General features: G+C 38.7%; 1 protein-coding gene and 1 pseudogene across 1 annotated transcript in view; both read right to left on the reverse strand.

Moving 5' to 3' along the window:
• Window positions 1–18572, reverse strand: part of CFAP54 (cilia and flagella associated protein 54) — a 288982-nt gene that overhangs the window by 135510 nt on the left and 134900 nt on the right. The window contains exons 36-39 of the mRNA XM_024754400.1: window positions 17592–17819; window positions 8863–9086; window positions 8628–8763; window positions 4964–5072 (exon numbers count right to left, since the gene is read on the reverse strand). Coding sequence (XP_024610168.1) covers window positions 4964–5072; window positions 8628–8763; window positions 8863–9086; window positions 17592–17819 — 697 coding nt within the window. The remainder of the gene's footprint in view (window positions 1–4963; window positions 5073–8627; window positions 8764–8862; window positions 9087–17591; window positions 17820–18572) is intronic.
• LOC112405835 (translationally-controlled tumor protein pseudogene) lies at window positions 10152–10632 on the reverse strand (annotated as a pseudogene).

The following is an 18572-nucleotide window of genomic DNA, read 5'->3' on the forward strand; positions in this document are numbered from 1 at the left end:
ACCAAATGCTGTTATGCCAAAAGGGAATCTATGAGATTCTAAAGCAGTGACCTGGTGTGGAAACCATCAGAAGTATACTTGGTCTTTTTAAAAATTCTTTTAAGAATTGCAGACATGTCGTGGTGATATACATAAGACCCATCATGCTTATAAACATGTTAATGATCTGAATTCAGTATACTGAAAAAAAATTCAGCATCCTAAAGATTTGCCTAATAAACCCAAACGTCCAGGCCAGATTATGCTCCTAGTCACAGAGGTACTACAGTTTTATAAGGAGCTGTTAAGGTGGACGCCAAGATTTTAATGATAATTGCTCAATGTAAAGCCTGTAGTTACTATGCAGGATCATCTAAAAATCGTGAAGCTACCATAACAAGTCACAATAAAGTATCTGCCTCCCCATAACTACTGAGACGTAGCAACTTTTTCTTGAGTGCTATAAGTTTAGAAGAGAGTCTAGCCTGCAAGGGGACAAATGATGAACAGACCTGATAGCTTAGTGGAGCCCTTATGGGTTAAGCAATCAGACGGACCAGGGTTTGAATCATGGTTCCAGTACTCACTAGTAAGACTAAATTTTCTCATCTGTAATAATAAGCGTAATAATATCTACCTCCTAAGATGGTTAAAATTAAAGAAGGTAATAGCTATAAAGTACTTGGCTCCATCAATTATTACTGCCATTACAATAATTTTTAGATTTTATCTATTTGAATATTCCTGCTCTGTTCATTGCTCAAACTGGCTATACCCCCACCACCACCGAGAACCATTCCAAAGGACCACTGTAGCCTGATTCCCCCCGCCTTCCTTTCTGTCCCACCACCTGCCACCTTGCCTTTCCAAATGTAACTTAACAATAGGCAGGCAGAGTGCTTTTCTGACATGTTGTGGCCGTCATCAGTAAGCACCTGCTGGTCACACAGGTCTAGAGTTTTGTTACGTATGCTTCTCCTGGCCCTGAGATGCTAGTCATCGTTCTGAGAACACACATTTTCGACACATATTCTCACATTTGTTGCCAGCTCTTTTTAGGATGGAGGGGATAGTATAAATCACATTCTGACTTATGGATCCCAAATTGGGGAGTCTCCAGAGGTTTGATGGACAAAATGAAGAAAAGGAGAACACACCCAGGAAGAATCATGCTCTCTGACTGGAACTAGTCACAGGTGATTGACCACAGGAAGGTGGTCCTCCCATTGTTCACTGAATATGAGAAGACAATTTATCAGTAAATTGTCATGAACAGTAAAATATCATGAACAGTAAAACCTACAAGTTCACGGTCACCAACCTTACTCAACTAGACCCTCTACACTGCTCTGCAGCCCTTCTATCCTCCCTTTTCCTATTTTTCTCAGTGGCCGGTCAACCCTCTCACATCCCTCCTGAAATCTCCTACCCTATCAACCTTGGCTGTGCTCTCAACCCCCTGCTTCATTAAAAAAAATCTCCAGTACCCAGTAAGGATGCCTTCAACTCCTACCATTACCATCTACAAATTTGCCTGATTTGGGCCTGTTCTCTCCTTCCTTTCTGCCGTAGCGGCAGGGGTGTCCCCCCTCTCCTGTCTAAGACTAAGTCCCCTATGTCCCATTCTCTTCCTTGTTTATCCTCAAGCTCCTTTCCCTATCAAGTATCTTTTTCTCCTGTCTCTGAGCTCTCTCCCTCTCCTGGCTCTTTTCATTTAATATAGAAATATGCTCCTTCTTTTCTACTAAAAACAGACACACAAACAAAAAAAAACCCTCCTGAGCTGTCCTGAGCTCTACTTTTCCTTCTGGCTGCTCCTGCCCCCCTCTTCCTTGTCACTTCGAAGCTTCGTGAAAGGCAACTCTCGTTTAATGGCTCTGTGCAGGCACAGCTCACCATTACTGCACCCACCACTCAAGATACTTCCACTCCCCTCCCCACCATTTCTTTGAAGTGACTCTTGTCAAAGTCACAAAGTCATTCATTTGACAAGTAGATATTGAGTTCCTACTATGTGTCAGGCACTGATGAAGGCATTTGGATTATATCAATGAACGAACCAATGATCCCTCACTTCACAGAGCTTACATTTTATCAGGGGAGACAGACTAGTGATCAATAAATGCAACAAAAACCTGAATTATACAGTGTGATAAGTGGTTATAAGTGCTCCAGGAAAAAAGAATACACTTATTAGAGTAAGGGGAATTGGAAGGAAGCAGGCAGGGTGCAGTTTCAAACAGAACAGTCAGGGTAAGCACCATTGAAAACTGGAGATGTGCACAAAGATTTTAAAGAGGTGAGGGATTTATCAGACAGGCATCTAGACGGGGTAGAGTACTTCAGGAAGGAGAAACAGCTAGAGCAAGACCCTAAGGTGAGGACAGAAAAAAGGCCAGTGACAATGAGCTCCCAAATACAACAGACAGTCTGTCCTTATCTTATGTGACCTCTCTCTGACCGCTGACTCACACTTTCTCTCGCCTTGGCCTTGCTTGTACCACTCTCATCTCCTGTACCTCCTACCTCTTGGGCCATGTCCCAATCTCTTTCAGATACTGCTCCTTCTCTGCTTGTTCCCATGACAGTCATTAGGGCTCTTCACATATTCTATCTCTTTATCCTTGGGGTACAGAGTACCATCACACTTCCCTCTCCTTTCGAAGTCAGATGTGGCCATGTGACTTTAGCCAATAAAACAGAAGTGACATGAGTCAACTTCAAGTATCAGCTTTAAGAGCCACCACCTGATTTATATATAAATCATGAATATAAAATTATAAAATATAAAAATATATATAAATTACATTCTTTTTTCTTGCCTGGAAAATGGGGACAATAACAAACTTACCTCATCAGACGGTTGTTAAGCTAACATTTGCAAAGCACTTAATACTCATAAAGTGCCTGATGTCCAATGCATAATAATAATTCTTCTATTGGGATTGTTATAATAATGAAATAAGACAATCTACATAAAGCCCTTAGCACAAAGTGCAGGGTATATGCACATGGTCTTGCTTCAAAGGCTGTGCTCTGAACCATTTACTGTATACCTCCAGGTTTAGCTGCCCTAGAGGACAACATTAGTGTTTTGCCTCCTGCCTCTAAAACAATCATGGAAGCCTGTGTCAAGATGGACATTCCATCAACCCATGATGATGAGCTGCTCAACCTCACTGAATACAGTAGCATGAGCAAAAAACAGACTTTCCCTTGTGCTAAAGCAATGGCATTTGGGGATTGTTCATGACTGCTACATAGCCCAGCCCATTTTGACTGGCACAGCTTCCAAAGTGAGGCCATCCTCAGGTCCATACTCCACAGAGCTCTCCCTGGGTGACCTCATACAAGCCCCTGATTTCAACCGCTACCAATGTATTGGCGACTAAATGACAGATCTGCTGAGTGCCTCACTGGTACATCCAATCATATAATGGATCATTCTACTCAGCTATCATTCAGGTACCTTGAACTCAGTTATAGCAAAGAAATGTTTTCCTCTAAGCTTCCCCTCCCTTCAGTGTTTTCTGTTGTTGTTGCTATTTTTGTTTTTGTTTATAGAATGAAGATATCACATCCATTTAGCCTCCCAAGCCAGAAACCAAGGCAACTTGAATTTCTCCCTTCCCCGTCCATCCGCCTCACCTAACGAGTGCATATCTGCCCAGCCCTCTGTTCTCACCATCTAAGTCCAGGTCCTCATCATGTCTGTAACACACAAGCTGGGAGCAGCTGCTCTCCTACCTCCACATGGTCTCCTTCCAACCTTTTCCCCATGCTGCTGCCAAAAGTTCAAGAACACAAATATGATCATTTCCTCTTCCTTCTTTACATCCTTCTTACTAGCTCCCCTCAGCTCTCCAGATAAAGCTGAATCTCTTTATCCTACCTTCTAAGACCCTTTATTATCCAACTCCTGCCAACCTTTCTAACCTCAGCTTTTGCCTTTTACTTTTACATTAACCCCACTAAATTACATGGAGTCTCTCAAAAGCGATGCTAGCCGTTAACTATTATTGTTTATAGCAGGCAGCAGCAGTAGACATAACAGTACAGACCTTACTACTCTACACTATAATCTCTGGTTTATTTATCGGTCTCCTTCAAGGGGCTGTAAATCAGATAACAAATCTTTAGTCTCATTCATCTTTGTATTCTCAGGGCCTTTGTATTCTCAGAACTTAACACATGGTAGATACTCACTAAATGTTTGCTGAATGACTGAACAGCTGCCTGACCTACTCAAGAAATGAATGAATGAATGAATGAATACATACATACATACACACATACATACCAAAATCAACAGATAAATGAATGAAGGAATCCTAACACTTCCAAGGGAAGACTTGCATTTCTTTCCTATACCCAAAACATAGGAAAAGTGCAACTGAGAGAAGGCTTTATTTCCATTTTCATCTCATCCTATTGCCTCATTCCTACAAGCTGCACCACCAGAACATTCCAAAAGGGCTTACCAGCTAAAACCAAAGGAGTCATGATGTCCCCAGATCTTCTCTTGCACTCTTGTTTAAAGACCTACAACTAAACCTTGGTAACACCAATAGAAGGACAATCTATATTGATTATGGAAATGGAAGTTATTACGGGCATAAGATGGAACAAAGAAAATAGCAAAAGGTCAATTTAAAGAGTTCCCAAGTGAGATTAAAAACAGGGAAAAATGTGCAAAACAGTCTTTTCCCATCTTTATTTTTTCCCATCAGTTTCCTTTCTCCCTCTTTTTATCTCCCTTCTTTAACTAACAGATTAAACTAATAAAAACATGTGTTTTAATTTCCCTTAAGTGACATTTATAGCAACATAAGATGGTAAATATCAAATGGATTATTTTCAGTGAAATAAACCTGCAAAAGAAATTTTGCAAACACTTTAATTATGGAAGACTTGACATGCAGAACACAATAGCAAACCTTGTTTTGAAGAAAAGAGAAAGTTTCAAGCTAAAATTGGTTCCAACCTGAATAGATAAGATTTTTAAGGGAATCTGCCCCGTGTCCTATAGTTGTCACTTTATTGGTTAGAGGATTAATCTTGAGCTGCTTCCCAATGAAGTTTCGGCAGGTTATCTTAAAAAAGAAAGGAGAAAACAAATATCACTTAGGTATTTATAGCCAAAAATTTGGCTTACTTGAAATGTTCATCATATTTTTCATTTGTTAAAAAAAAAAAGAGAGAGAGATATAAAAAGATGCTATAAATAAAAGCTCCAGAGTAGTATCCAATTATGAGAACTTTTGGGGGGAAAAAAGTGGCTATATAATTTTTCATATTTCTTTTGTATAGCACAGCTGGAAAAGCATTAGGCAAATTATGTAGAGCAATTAGAATATACTTTTTCTGATATTCTATAAATTCACTAGTCTAAATATATCTTCCATTATGTAAGTTGAAACGTATTTAAAATAGAGGCTGCTTTTTCAATGGCAGATTTCCCCCCCTACTCAAAATTAACACAATTTAAATTTCCCTGGTGAAGTTTTCCAGAACTAACTTCCTCTGTAGTATTTGTTTAAACTATTTTTAACAGATACTTGAGTCCTAAAGTGGTAAAATATCTGAAAACAGGACATTTTTAGACATAAGGTAATTCTTTTAAAAGTCCACCATCCTCTTGTCTCCATTTGTCCACTCCCACCACCATCCCCAGTGAACTAACCTAATGCTCAAAATACAACCACCCTTGAACCCCAGTCTGATGTAGATGTTGTTTCTTTATTGTCCCTTGTAGGTACTTCTACAATGAGATGTAAAGACAGTCTAAGAAAATGCAAATTCCTTCCCCCAACCTAATAAGGCCCTACTTGACCTAGTCCTTCCCACGGCTCCAGCTTCATTTAAAAATCTTTATTGAATACCTATTATGTGCCAGGCACTGCTCCAAGCTCACAGATGATATAGCAGAGAACAAAATAAGCAAAAATTCCTATTGTTGTGGAACTTATTCTAGTGGAAATAGAGAGACAATAAACAAAATATAGAGTACATTATAAAATATACTAAGGAGCTATAAACGCTATAGAGAGAAATAGAGCAAACAACACATAATTTTAAATAAGGTAATGAGGAAAGTCCTCACAGAGAATGTGATATTCAGCAAAGACTGGAAAAGCTGCAGGAAAAATCAATGTGGATATTTGGCGGGGGGCGGGCACAATTCCAAGCAGGGGAAGAGCAAATGCAAAGACCCTGGGGTAGGGTCTTCTTAAAGAACAGAAGAACACAGCAGCTGAAAGCTGCAGGGGAGTTAACAGAGACAAGTTACTGGTGATCACAGGAGGATGAGTTATGTGGGGCATTAAGGCCATGATGAAGATGTTAACTTTAACACTGAATCAGATGGGAAACCACTGCAGGGTTTAAAGCAGAGGAATGTCATGGTCTGACAGGTTTTTAAAAGGCTGTTCTATCTGCCATTAAGAATAGACTACAGGCTGGAGACAGGAGTTCAGGGAGGCTGGAAGCAAGGAAGAGAGTTAGGAAGTCATTGCATTAATCCAAGCAAACACAGTAGTAGCTTGGATGAGAGCAGCAGTGGTGGAGGCAGCGAGACATGGTCAGATTCTGAATCTATTTTGAAGGGAGAGGATTTGGTAACCAACCTGACATGGGGTGTAAAAGCAAGAGAGGAGTCAGGGATGCTCTCCAAGGTGTCTGGCCTGAGCAGCTAGGAGGATGAGGTTTGCATCAGCTGAAGTGGGCAAGACGTGGCCGAACAGGTTTGCTTGACATGTACCAAATTCGAAAAGAGACTTAAACATCTAAGAGATGATGCTGATAAGGCAATGTGATGGGTTTTTGATGGGTCAGTTTAGTTAGGCTAAACTATGAGGATGATGGGAAGGGAAGCATCCATTGTGTAGTGTATACACACTTCATCCTAGTTATTCAATCAAACACTAATCTAGGTGCTGCTGTGAGGGTATTTTTCAGATACTAATTAAAGTCCCTAATAAATTGACTTTAAGCTAGGGAGATTATCATAGGTGGGCCTGACCTAATCAGGTGAGTCTTTGACATGCTGGAAGTCTTCAGACTCCAAACTCCAAACAGCATCCAGGTCTACAGCTGCTCTCTCCTCACTGGATCCTCCCTCACTGACTGCCTATGGAGAACAGCTTCTGGCCACACCTGTAGGGTTCCTTCCTTTTCATGATCCCAACTGCCTACCCAATGGATTTTGAACTTGCTTAGTGAGCCCCCATGATCATATAAGCTGACTCCTTTTAATGAATCTTGATAGGCAGATAGATAGATCAACAGACAGACAGTTAATTCTAACTAGTTTTGCTTATCTGACTGAACCCTGACTGATACAGGCAGTCAGATATGTCAACACAGAATTCAGGAGAAAGGTCTAGCCTGGAGATGTAATTTTGAGCCACAGATTGAATTAACTCTCCAAGGGAGAGTGTGCAGATAGAGAAGACAGGAGGACCAAGAACAGAGTGTTGGGCTACACGAACACTGAGACATTGCGGAGGAGAGGAGAAGGAGGAAGAGGCAACAAAGAAGACTCAGAAGGAGCAGCCTCTTCTTTGTCCCCTCCCCCTCCTCTGCTACACTGCAGCATGCGGGCCTTCTTCCTGTACCATCTCAGGGCCTTTGCCCTTGTTCTTCCCTTGGGCTGGAATGCTCTTTCCCAGCGTATGGCCGGCCCCTTCCCACTAAATGCTTCCATCTCCAAGGGCCTTGCTGATCCCCTTGGCTCAACTTTCTACCCCCCACCCCAGCCTATCTCTATCCCACTGACCTATTTTATTTTCCTCAGAGAATTTATGATGGTCGTAAATCTTTTTATCCGTTTACATGCTTATTAACTGGCCCTACTTCCACCCTCTCTGACACTAAACTCCATAAAGCGAGAACTCAAACTGTATTCTCTCTACATAGACTATGCCAAGGCAATAAGGAACCTTTGTGAAAAGGAGAAAATGGAGTCCTCGCTGGGTGGCTGCAACCCGCCACATGGACTGGTGTGGGGGACAGGGACTGAATCCAGGACCCCCGACATACACCAGGAGCCCTCAGGCAGGACACACACTGGACATCTGAAGGCAATGGCTCTCATCTTAGGGAGTCAACACATATTTAGTAAGTTAATAAATGAGAGAATTTACATACCTCTTCCCTCCCCCTACCTAACTTAAAGCTGAACCATGATGTCCGTGGGCCTTAGGCACTTTTGCCTTTATGGGCCCACTGCTCCATCAAAAAATATTAAAAGTTATATTGTATGACTCCTTTGGTATAAACATAAATAGATGAATTATAAAAACTGAAACATTTTCTTTGACCTAAAAGTTACTTTTTTCTTATTTTGAAAGAAATTAAAACATTTAGTGGCTCCTAGAAAGGTACTGTGGCTCTAGACACTGTTCCCACTATGCCTAAAGGCTAAATCAGCCCTGACCTGAATATAAGCTCCTGTGTACCAGGACTTTATTTTTGTTTTCCCTGCATCTGGAAAATACTGACAACGAGCAACTCTCAACAATGTTTTGCTGATTTGAATGATAAATGCCTAAGTGAAAACAGGAACATTTATCTGATTCCTAAATTTTGCTGTTTACATGTGTACTAATAAGAAATCACCACTGCATGAATAATAGAGCCAAACTTACCTTCTGTTTATATTCAGCCTCATATCTTACGCAAGGCTGTTGGGTAATATCTGGGCCCTTGCACTTGGATATTCGTAGAAGAAGCTGGCGCTGTGCGTACACCAGGAGTGGCGTCACTTGCTCTGTATATCTCTCACTAGACAATGGTAAAAATATATTAAAAACAAACGTTAGTAAAGAAACACTCTTCTCAGTGAAGTCTGCCCCTGTTAGCTGCCCTTACAGCGGTACCTACTGCGAAACTGTATTGAACTGAATGGCGAGTGATACAAGTGTTTCCCATTTTTCTACTTGATATACAAGTTCCAGAGATTTTAATACAAAGTCGTGGATCCATTTCAAATCAACCACATTGACATCATCCAGAGGATGCTCAAAGGTAAGGCTAGAACCACCGTTATCATTTTTAATATTTCCATAGCAACTTGGAACACTGAACTCTCCTTCTTCTTCAACAGTCTGCAAGTAGCACATGGGAAAAAAAATTGTGTAATTTCAGATTTTACTACATGTTTTTTCTGAACACTGAATGTATAGCTAAAAATATAACATGGAAAAGAACTGAACAGAAAATAAATTTAATATTTTTATTATGCAAATCAAAGGTTGATGACACCATCCAACAGCACTTGTGCAATGATGGAAATGTGCTTCATCTGTGCGGTTCCATCCAGAAGCCGCTAAGCACATGTGGATGCTGAGCTGCTGAAGTATGACTAGTGCAACTAGATTTTTAATTTTATTTAATTTTAATCATTTAAGCCTAAATGTAAATAGCACGTAAGCCTAGTCATTACTATACTTGCTGGTACATAGTCACTATTTAAGTAAGGATAGTAAACCAATAAATAAGGTAAAGTTTTGAGGAAAAACAGGTTATAGTATACACAAATAATTAAATTTCCCTAATACACTGGCTACATTCAGTTTGTAGAATAATATGTCCAATTCCCCAATGCAAAAGGTCAAACTTATGGAAAAGAAAATCTTCCAGAAGACCCTCTTTTTGCCTAAGTTAGAGGTACTCTGTAACTGTTGTGTTCATTTCCTCTAAGTCCCTGACGCATTTGTGTAAACCCCTAGAAATTTCTGAGGCAAAGCAAAGCCCGTTAGATCCGCCTACTGGCCAGACTATAGCCCAATAAACAGTACCTCAGGTCTAGCCCCTCCCTCCCATAGGATTCATAGTCCTTGAATTTGGAAGAGATCTTGAAAGTCATCTGGCTGTGAAATGCCATATGCGTACCTGAAGTCAGGCTATGAAGATGTGGGCAATAGGTGTGACATACATGAACTACATGACTTTGCCTCCTTAGCACAGTGCCTGGCACCCGGCACATGCTCAATAAAGGATAGATGTCATTTTACTGATGTTATGAGCTCCGTCCTTGTCATCTAATAATCAAAAGTCAAAGAGCTCAAGATGACATCAGTCCCATTTGTCTAAGTCCTCATGCCGTGTGGATGAAAAGCGGCAGCCAGTTATGATGACAGGTGATCGATCCAAAGTTACTGCCAAATTTGTTAACATTTCTCCATTTCTAAACCGTCCATAAAGAAAATCATACATGGGGTCATACCATCCTCACAGGAGTCCAGCAGAGCAACCACACTATCCAGATTCATATTTTCACCAATAAAAAACTAGTAGTTTTTTAAATTAGTAAGGAAGTGCTTGATTTATTCTGTAGCCTCTCATAAAAGGTTTTACTCTTTCTGGTTTCTGTTCTTCAAGTCTGCCTCTGATTTCATGGAAACTCTGATTTACTTTTTACAGCCCTCTTTTTTAAAACTGATTTTCTGCAAGCAATGGTTCATGACAATATCAACACCAGTGATTACTGTGCTTTCAGTACCTTCACCTAGGGTACTGAAAGCACTGTACAGCAGAGTACATTTCCATCAATGTTATCCTCTGTCCTACTGACCATCTTCCCTTCCACCTCCAGGCGCAGTCCACTCTCGATCTCCAGGAACTTATGTCAGGGAATATCTCATGATGGCTGATGAGGGCCAGGTAAATACTTGTGATGGCAGCTGGAGAGAGATGACAGCTGCCCTGGCTTAGCAGGTGCCCAGAGCTCAGAGTGAGCATGGTGAAACCAGAGTAGGAGGAAGAGCAGGTGGAAAAAGTGATATCGAATTCGGTAAATACTTTTTCTGTATCTATTTCAATGGCCATGTGATTTTTCTCCTTTATCCTATTAATATGGTGAATTACATTGATTGATTTTCAAATGGTAACCTTACATTTCTGGGATTAAACCCCCCTTGATCATCATTTGTATATATAGAGCAGGTGGAAAAAGTGATATCGAATTCGGTAAATACTTTTTCTGTATCTATTTCAATGGCCATGTGATTTTTCTCCTTTATCCTATTAATATGGTGAATTACATTGATTGATTTTCAAATGGTAACCTTACATTTCTGGGATTAAACCCCCCTTGATCATCATTTGTATATATAATTTGCATATTTTATATCTTACTGGGACTGGTTTGCTAACACTTCATTAAGGAGTTTTGTGTCTATGTTCATGAGTAATATTGAGTCATACTTTTCTTTCTGACATATCTGTCAGGGTTAAGCTGGCCTCACTTCTAAAAAAAAATTGGTATATGATTTATTATTTCTTCCTTGTGTGTTTGCTAGAATGCTGCAGGGAAATATTCTGGGTCTAGAGTTTTCTTTATGTCAAGATTTCTGATTATGAGTTCAATTTCTTTAATATATTTGGGTAATTCATTTTTTCTATCACTTCTTGTGTCAGATTTGTTAAGTTGTACTTTCTAACAGACATGTCCATTTCATCTAAGTTATCAAATTCATTAGTAAAAATTGGTCATGACATTCTCTTATTTTTCTTTTAATATATATAGGAACTGTAGCTATATCCCTCTTTCATTACTAGTATTAGTAATCTGTGCTTTTCTCACTTTCATTCTTCATCAGTATTCCTAAGATTCTGCCAATTTTAATAATATTTTCAAAAGATTAATTTACTGACTTTATTTTCTGGGTTGTTTTATATCTAATATTTTTCTGCTCTTACCATTTCCTTCATTTCTTCTTATTATTTCTATTATTCTTTTTACTTACTTTGGGTCTAATTTACTCTTCTTTTTCTAGCTCCCATAGATGAACACTTAAATGATTGATTTATATCTTTCTTCCTATTTACTAAACATTTAAAGCTATAAAGTTTCTGTTAAGCACTGGCTTATTTACATCCCACAAATTCTGATACGTTATCATCAGTTGAAATACTTTTAAAATTTTCCTTGTGTTTTCTTCTTTGACCCATGGATTATTTAGAACTGTGTTATTTAATTTCCAGATATTTGGAGATTTTTCTTCCTACATTATATTAATCTGTTTATAATGTAGCAGTTAGAAAACATACTCTTTCAGATTTCAGTCTTTTAAATTTTATTATGACTTATTTTATGACTCTGCATATGATACATCTTGGTGAACACACCATGTGCCTTGTGCTCTGTTTCCAACCAATCTTAATTTGTACTGCACGTCACTTCTGACACTAACTACCCCAGAGTCAGGGTCAGACTCCACAGTTTAAGGGCTCAGTGCTCACTGGAGATGCCAGCCACAAGTCTCAGGGTCACTCGCACTTCTGACGTGCCAGCTATAAGTTTGGGTTCAATCATTTCCTAGAATGACTCAAAATTCACTGATACAGTTTTCTTATAAAGGATACAACTCAGGAACAGCCAAAAGGAAGAGGTGCATAGAGTTAGGTCTGGAAGGGTCCAAGATGAGGAGATTCTGTGCCCTCTCTCTATGGAGTCAGGGCCTGATACCCATCCGACATCAATGTGTCCACCAAACAGGAAGCTCTTCAAGCTTTGGGTGTCCAGAGTGTATTCTGAATCTCTGTTATTTGGTGCATACACATTTATGATTAGTATGTCTTCCTGATTAATTGAGCTTCTTCTCATTAGGAAATGTCCCTCTTTATCTCTCAAAATACTTCTTGATTTGAAGACTATTTTATCTAATATTAATATAGCCTCACCAGCTTTTTTTGTTTACTATTTTCATATTTTAGGCTATTTTCTTTCACTGTTTTATTTTCAATCTATCTGTTTCTTTATACCCAGAAGTGCTTCTCTCTTTTTTTTAAAATAAATTTATTTATTTATTTATTTTTGGCTGCATTGGGTCTTTGTTGCTGTGCACGGGCTTTCTCTAGTTGTGGCGAACGGGGGCTACTCTTCATTGCAATGTGCGGGCTTCTCATTGCGGTGGCTTCTCTTGTTGCAGAGCACAGGCCCTAGGTGAGCGGACTTCAGTAGTTGTGGCATGCGGGCTCAATTGTGGCTCGTGGGCTCTAGAGAGCAGGCTCAGTAGTTGTGGTGCACAGGCTTAGTTGCTCAACGGCATGTGGGATCTTCCCAGACCAGGGCTTGAACCCACGTCCTCTGCATTGGCAGGCAGATTCTTAACCACCGCGCCACGAGGCAAGTCCCAGAAGTGCTTCTATACTGGACAAGAATACGTCTTTCTCTTTTATCCAGTCAGACAATCTCTGCCTTTTAATTAGGGTATTTAATCCACTTATATTAATATAGTTATAGATATAATTGGGTTAGATTATTTGTTATTTGTTTTCTATTTGTCCCATGTGTCTGTGTTCCTCTTTTCCTGCCTTCTTTAACTGACTATTATTTAGTTTTCCACTTTACTTTTAGCTTCCATTTGGCATTTTAGCTATATCTCTTTTTTGGTAGTTATTCTTGGGATTATTAAATGCATACTTATCACATTCCACTTGAGAGTTAATACTGTACCACTTTATATAAAGTTTAAAAACTTATGACAGCTTAACTTTATTTGCCCTCCCAGTCTTTTGTGCTATTGTTGTCATATATTTTACATCTGAAAATGTTATAAACCCCATGACGCAAAGTGTTTATGTGTTTACTAATTTTCAGTGTGCTTGGGTTGCATGATGTTTGCATTTTTTTCAATTTTATTTTCATGCTTTAAACCACAGTGTGCTAGATTTGAGATGGCTGTAAACTCTACCACGTCTAGTGTAACAAAACATGGACAGATAAAGCAGTGAAATAAATATCAACCAACAAGCTACATGATCTGTCTTAGGGTCTGTTTCTTTCTCTGTCAAAAAGATTGCTATGAGGATTAAATGCATTTAGATTAGTTTATGCAGAAGCTGGAGCTCAGTGAATGTTACTTTCTGTTCCATTTAAGAAACTGAATTTTCAGGCAGATATTTGTAATTAACATCAATGTACTGGTATATACTGTGAACCAAATAACAATGAGAAACAAATGAAATACAGACAAACCAAATAACTCAAGCAAAATATTAATTTCTACTTATCCCAAGCTGCATGGTACAAAGAATTTGTTAATTAACCTACAATAAAAAGAATTACCCAAATACTCTTACCTTAACAGAACTGATATTTGGTAGTTCTATTAACATGTCAATAAGTAATTCTGCCCCCAAACAAAATGGTAAAACAAAAGTACAGAGGAAACTGTCCTGGCTAATAGGAAATGTTTCATACAGATCCACTGCTTGTTTATGAAGTATCTGTAGCTCCTGAGTAAAGTTCCAAAGAGCCCGACAGCAGTTCTGAAGCAGAGTCCAATAGCCGCCACGATGAGCGAGAACCTAAGACAAACACAACATTCAAAAGACGCCAAAGTTCCCAAAGTTATGGATCTCTGAACAACTTCCTCTTCCTGCAAATATTCTACATCAATAGTAAGAGTAACTAACACCATTTGTTATATGCTACTTACATGTGCTAGACACTGTGGTAAGACATTTATATGCATTATCTCAGTTCATTCTAATGACAACTCCTATGAAGTATTCTCCTCAATTTACAGATGAGGAAATGGAGGCATGGGGCTAAAATTACATTGATTGATTTTCAAATGGTAACCTTACATTTCTGGGATTAAACCCCCCTTGTTCATATTTTGTATATATAATTTGCATATTTTATATCTTACTGGGACTGGTTTGCTAACACTTCATTAAGGAGTTTTGTGTCTATGTTCATGAGTAATATTGAGTCATACTTTTCTTTCTGACATATCTGTCAGGGTTAAGCTGGCCTCACTTCTAAAAAAAAATTGGTATATGATTTATTATTTCTTCCTTGTGTGTTTGCTAGAATGCTGCAGGGAAATATTCTGGGTCTAGAGTTTTCTTTATGTCAAGATTTCTGATTATGAGTTCAATTTCTTTAATATATTTGGGTAATTCATTTTTTCTATCACTTCTTGTGTCAGATTTGTTAAGTTGTACTTTCTAACAGACATGTCCATTTCATCTAAGTTATCAAATTCATTAGTAAAAATTGGTCATGACATTCTCTTATTTTTCTTTTAATATATATAGGAACTGTAGCTATATCCCTCTTTCATTACTAGTATTAGTAATCTGTGCTTTTCTCACTTTCATTCTTCATCAGTATTCCTAAGATTCTGCCAATTTTAATAATATTTTCAAAAGATTAATTTACTGACTTTATTTTCTGGGTTGTTTTATATCTAATATTTTTCTGCTCTTACCATTTCCTTCATTTCTTCTTATTATTTCTATTATTCTTTTTACTTACTTTGGGTCTAATTTACTCTTCTTTTTCTAGCTCCCATAGATGAACACTTAAATGATTGATTTATATCTTTCTTCCTATTTACTAAACATTTAAAGCTATAAAGTTTCTGTTAAGCACTGGCTTATTTACATCCCACAAATTCTGATACGTTATCATCAGTTGAAATACTTTTAAAATTTTCCTTGTGTTTTCTTCTTTGACCCATGGATTATTTAGAACTGTGTTATTTAATTTCCAGATATTTGGAGATTTTTCTTCCTACATTATATTAATCTGTTTATAATGTAGCAGTTAGAAAACATACTCTTTCAGATTTCAGTCTTTTAAATTTTATTATGACTTATTTTATGACTCTGCATATGATACATCTTGGTGAACACACCATGTGCCTTGTGCTCTGTTTCCAACCAATCTTAATTTGTACTGCACGTCACTTCTGACACTAACTACCCCAGAGTCAGGGTCAGACTCCACAGTTTAAGGGCTCAGTGCTCACTGGAGATGCCAGCCACAAGTCTCAGGGTCACTCGCACTTCTGACGTGCCAGCTATAAGTTTGGGTTCAATCATTTCCTAGAATGACTCAAAATTCACTGATACAGTTTTCTTATAAAGGATACAACTCAGGAACAGCCAAAAGGAAGAGGTGCATAGAGTTAGGTCTGGAAGGGTCCAAGATGAGGAGATTCTGTGCCCTCTCTCTATGGAGTCAGGGCCTGATACCCATCCGACATCAATGTGTCCACCAAACAGGAAGCTCTTCAAGCTTTGGGTGTCCAGAGTGTATTCTGAATCTCTGTTATTTGGTGCATACACATTTATGATTAGTATGTCTTCCTGATTAATTGAGCTTCTTCTCATTAGGAAATGTCCCTCTTTATCTCTCAAAATACTTCTTGATTTGAAGACTATTTTATCTAATATTAATATAGCCTCACCAGCTTTTTTTGTTTACTATTTTCATATTTTAGGCTATTTTCTTTCACTGTTTTATTTTCAATCTATCTGTTTCTTTATACCCAGAAGTGCTTCTCTCTTTTTTTTAAAATAAATTTATTTATTTATTTATTTTTGGCTGCATTGGGTCTTTGTTGCTGTGCACGGGCTTTCTCTAGTTGTGGCGAACGGGGGCTACTCTTCATTGCAATGTGCGGGCTTCTCATTGCGGTGGCTTCTCTTGTTGCAGAGCACAGGCCCTAGGTGAGCGGACTTCAGTAGTTGTGGCATGCGGGCTCAATTGTGGCTCGTGGGCTCTAGAGAGCAGGCTCAGTAGTTGTGGTGCACAGGCTTAGTTGCTCAACGGCATGTGGGATCTTCCCAGACCAGGGCTTGAACCCACGTCCTCTGCATTGGCAGGCAGATTCTTAACCACCGCGCCACGAGGCAAGTCCCAGAAGTGCTTCTATACTGGACAAGAATACGTCTTTCTCTTTTATCCAGTCAGACAATCTCTGCCTTTTAATTAGGGTATTTAATCCACTTATATTAATATAGTTATAGATATAATTGGGTTAGATTATTTGTTATTTGTTTTCTATTTGTCCCATGTGTCTGTGTTCCTCTTTTCCTGCCTTCTTTAACTGACTATTATTTAGTTTTCCACTTTACTTTTAGCTTCCATTTGGCATTTTAGCTATATCTCTTTTTTGGTAGTTATTCTTGGGATTATTAAATGCATACTTATCACATTCCACTTGAGAGTTAATACTGTACCACTTTATATAAAGTTTAAAAACTTATGACAGCTTAACTTTATTTGCCCTCCCAGTCTTTTGTGCTATTGTTGTCATATATTTTACATCTGAAAATGTTATAAACCCCATGACGCAAAGTGTTTATGTGTTTACTAATTTTCAGTGTGCTTGGGTTGCATGATGTTTGCATTTTTTTCAATTTTATTTTCATGCTTTAAACCACAGTGTGCTAGATTTGAGATGGCTGTAAACTCTACCACGTCTAGTGTAACAAAACATGGACAGATAAAGCAGTGAAATAAATATCAACCAACAAGCTACATGATCTGTCTTAGGGTCTGTTTCTTTCTCTGTCAAAAAGATTGCTATGAGGATTAAATGCATTTAGATTAGTTTATGCAGAAGCTGGAGCTCAGTGAATGTTACTTTCTGTTCCATTTAAGAAACTGAATTTTCAGGCAGATATTTGTAATTAACATCAATGTACTGGTATATACTGTGAACCAAATAACAATGAGAAACAAATGAAATACAGACAAACCAAATAACTCAAGCAAAATATTAATTTCTACTTATCCCAAGCTGCATGGTACAAAGAATTTGTTAATTAACCTACAATAAAAAGAATTACCCAAATACTCTTACCTTAACAGAACTGATATTTGGTAGTTCTATTAACATGTCAATAAGTAATTCTGCCCCCAAACAAAATGGTAAAACAAAAGTACAGAGGAAACTGTCCTGGCTAATAGGAAATGTTTCATACAGATCCACTGCTTGTTTATGAAGTATCTGTAGCTCCTGAGTAAAGTTCCAAAGAGCCCGACAGCAGTTCTGAAGCAGAGTCCAATAGCCGCCACGATGAGCGAGAACCTAAGACAAACACAACATTCAAAAGACGCCAAAGTTCCCAAAGTTATGGATCTCTGAACAACTTCCTCTTCCTGCAAATATTCTACATCAATAGTAAGAGTAACTAACACCATTTGTTATATGCTACTTACATGTGCTAGACACTGTGGTAAGACATTTATATGCATTATCTCAGTTCATTCTAATGACAACTCCTATGAAGTATTCTCCTCAATTTACAGATGAGGAAATGGAGGCATGGGGCTAAACTGCCCAAGGTTATGCGTCTACTAAGTGATGAGCTAGGATTTGCACACCAGCGGTCTGACTCCAGCACGCCCATTGTTCTAGGTGCTGGGAATGTCACAGCGAGCAAGGGAAACTGGGCTTGCCCTCGTGCTGCTTCAATTTATTAGGAGAGACCAATACCAAATAAGCAGACAAATAAAATACAACTTCAGGGAATGATAAGTGTTGTAAAGGCAAATAAAGCAGAAATGACTCAGAACGTGATGAGGGTGAGAGGACAGGTCCTTTTATACAGGGTGGTCAGGAGAGAAGTTCTCTATGAGGTGACATATGAGCAGAGCCCTGAATGTTGAGTTGAACAGGTCATGTGAAGGTGGGGGTGGGAGTGTTGGGAGAAGAACATTTGGGGCTGAGGGAATAGCAGGTGCAAAGGATGGAGGGTGAACCTGAGGGCTGAGGAGGGAGCAAGCTTAGTGCTTTCAGAACCACAGAGGGGAGAGTGGACTGCACAAGAGCAATAGGAGT

Source organism: Neophocaena asiaeorientalis, unplaced genomic scaffold (genome assembly GCF_003031525.2).
Source record: "Neophocaena asiaeorientalis asiaeorientalis breed wild unplaced genomic scaffold, Neophocaena_asiaeorientalis_V1.1 scaffold92, whole genome shotgun sequence".
NCBI lineage: Eukaryota > Metazoa > Chordata > Mammalia > Artiodactyla > Phocoenidae > Neophocaena > Neophocaena asiaeorientalis.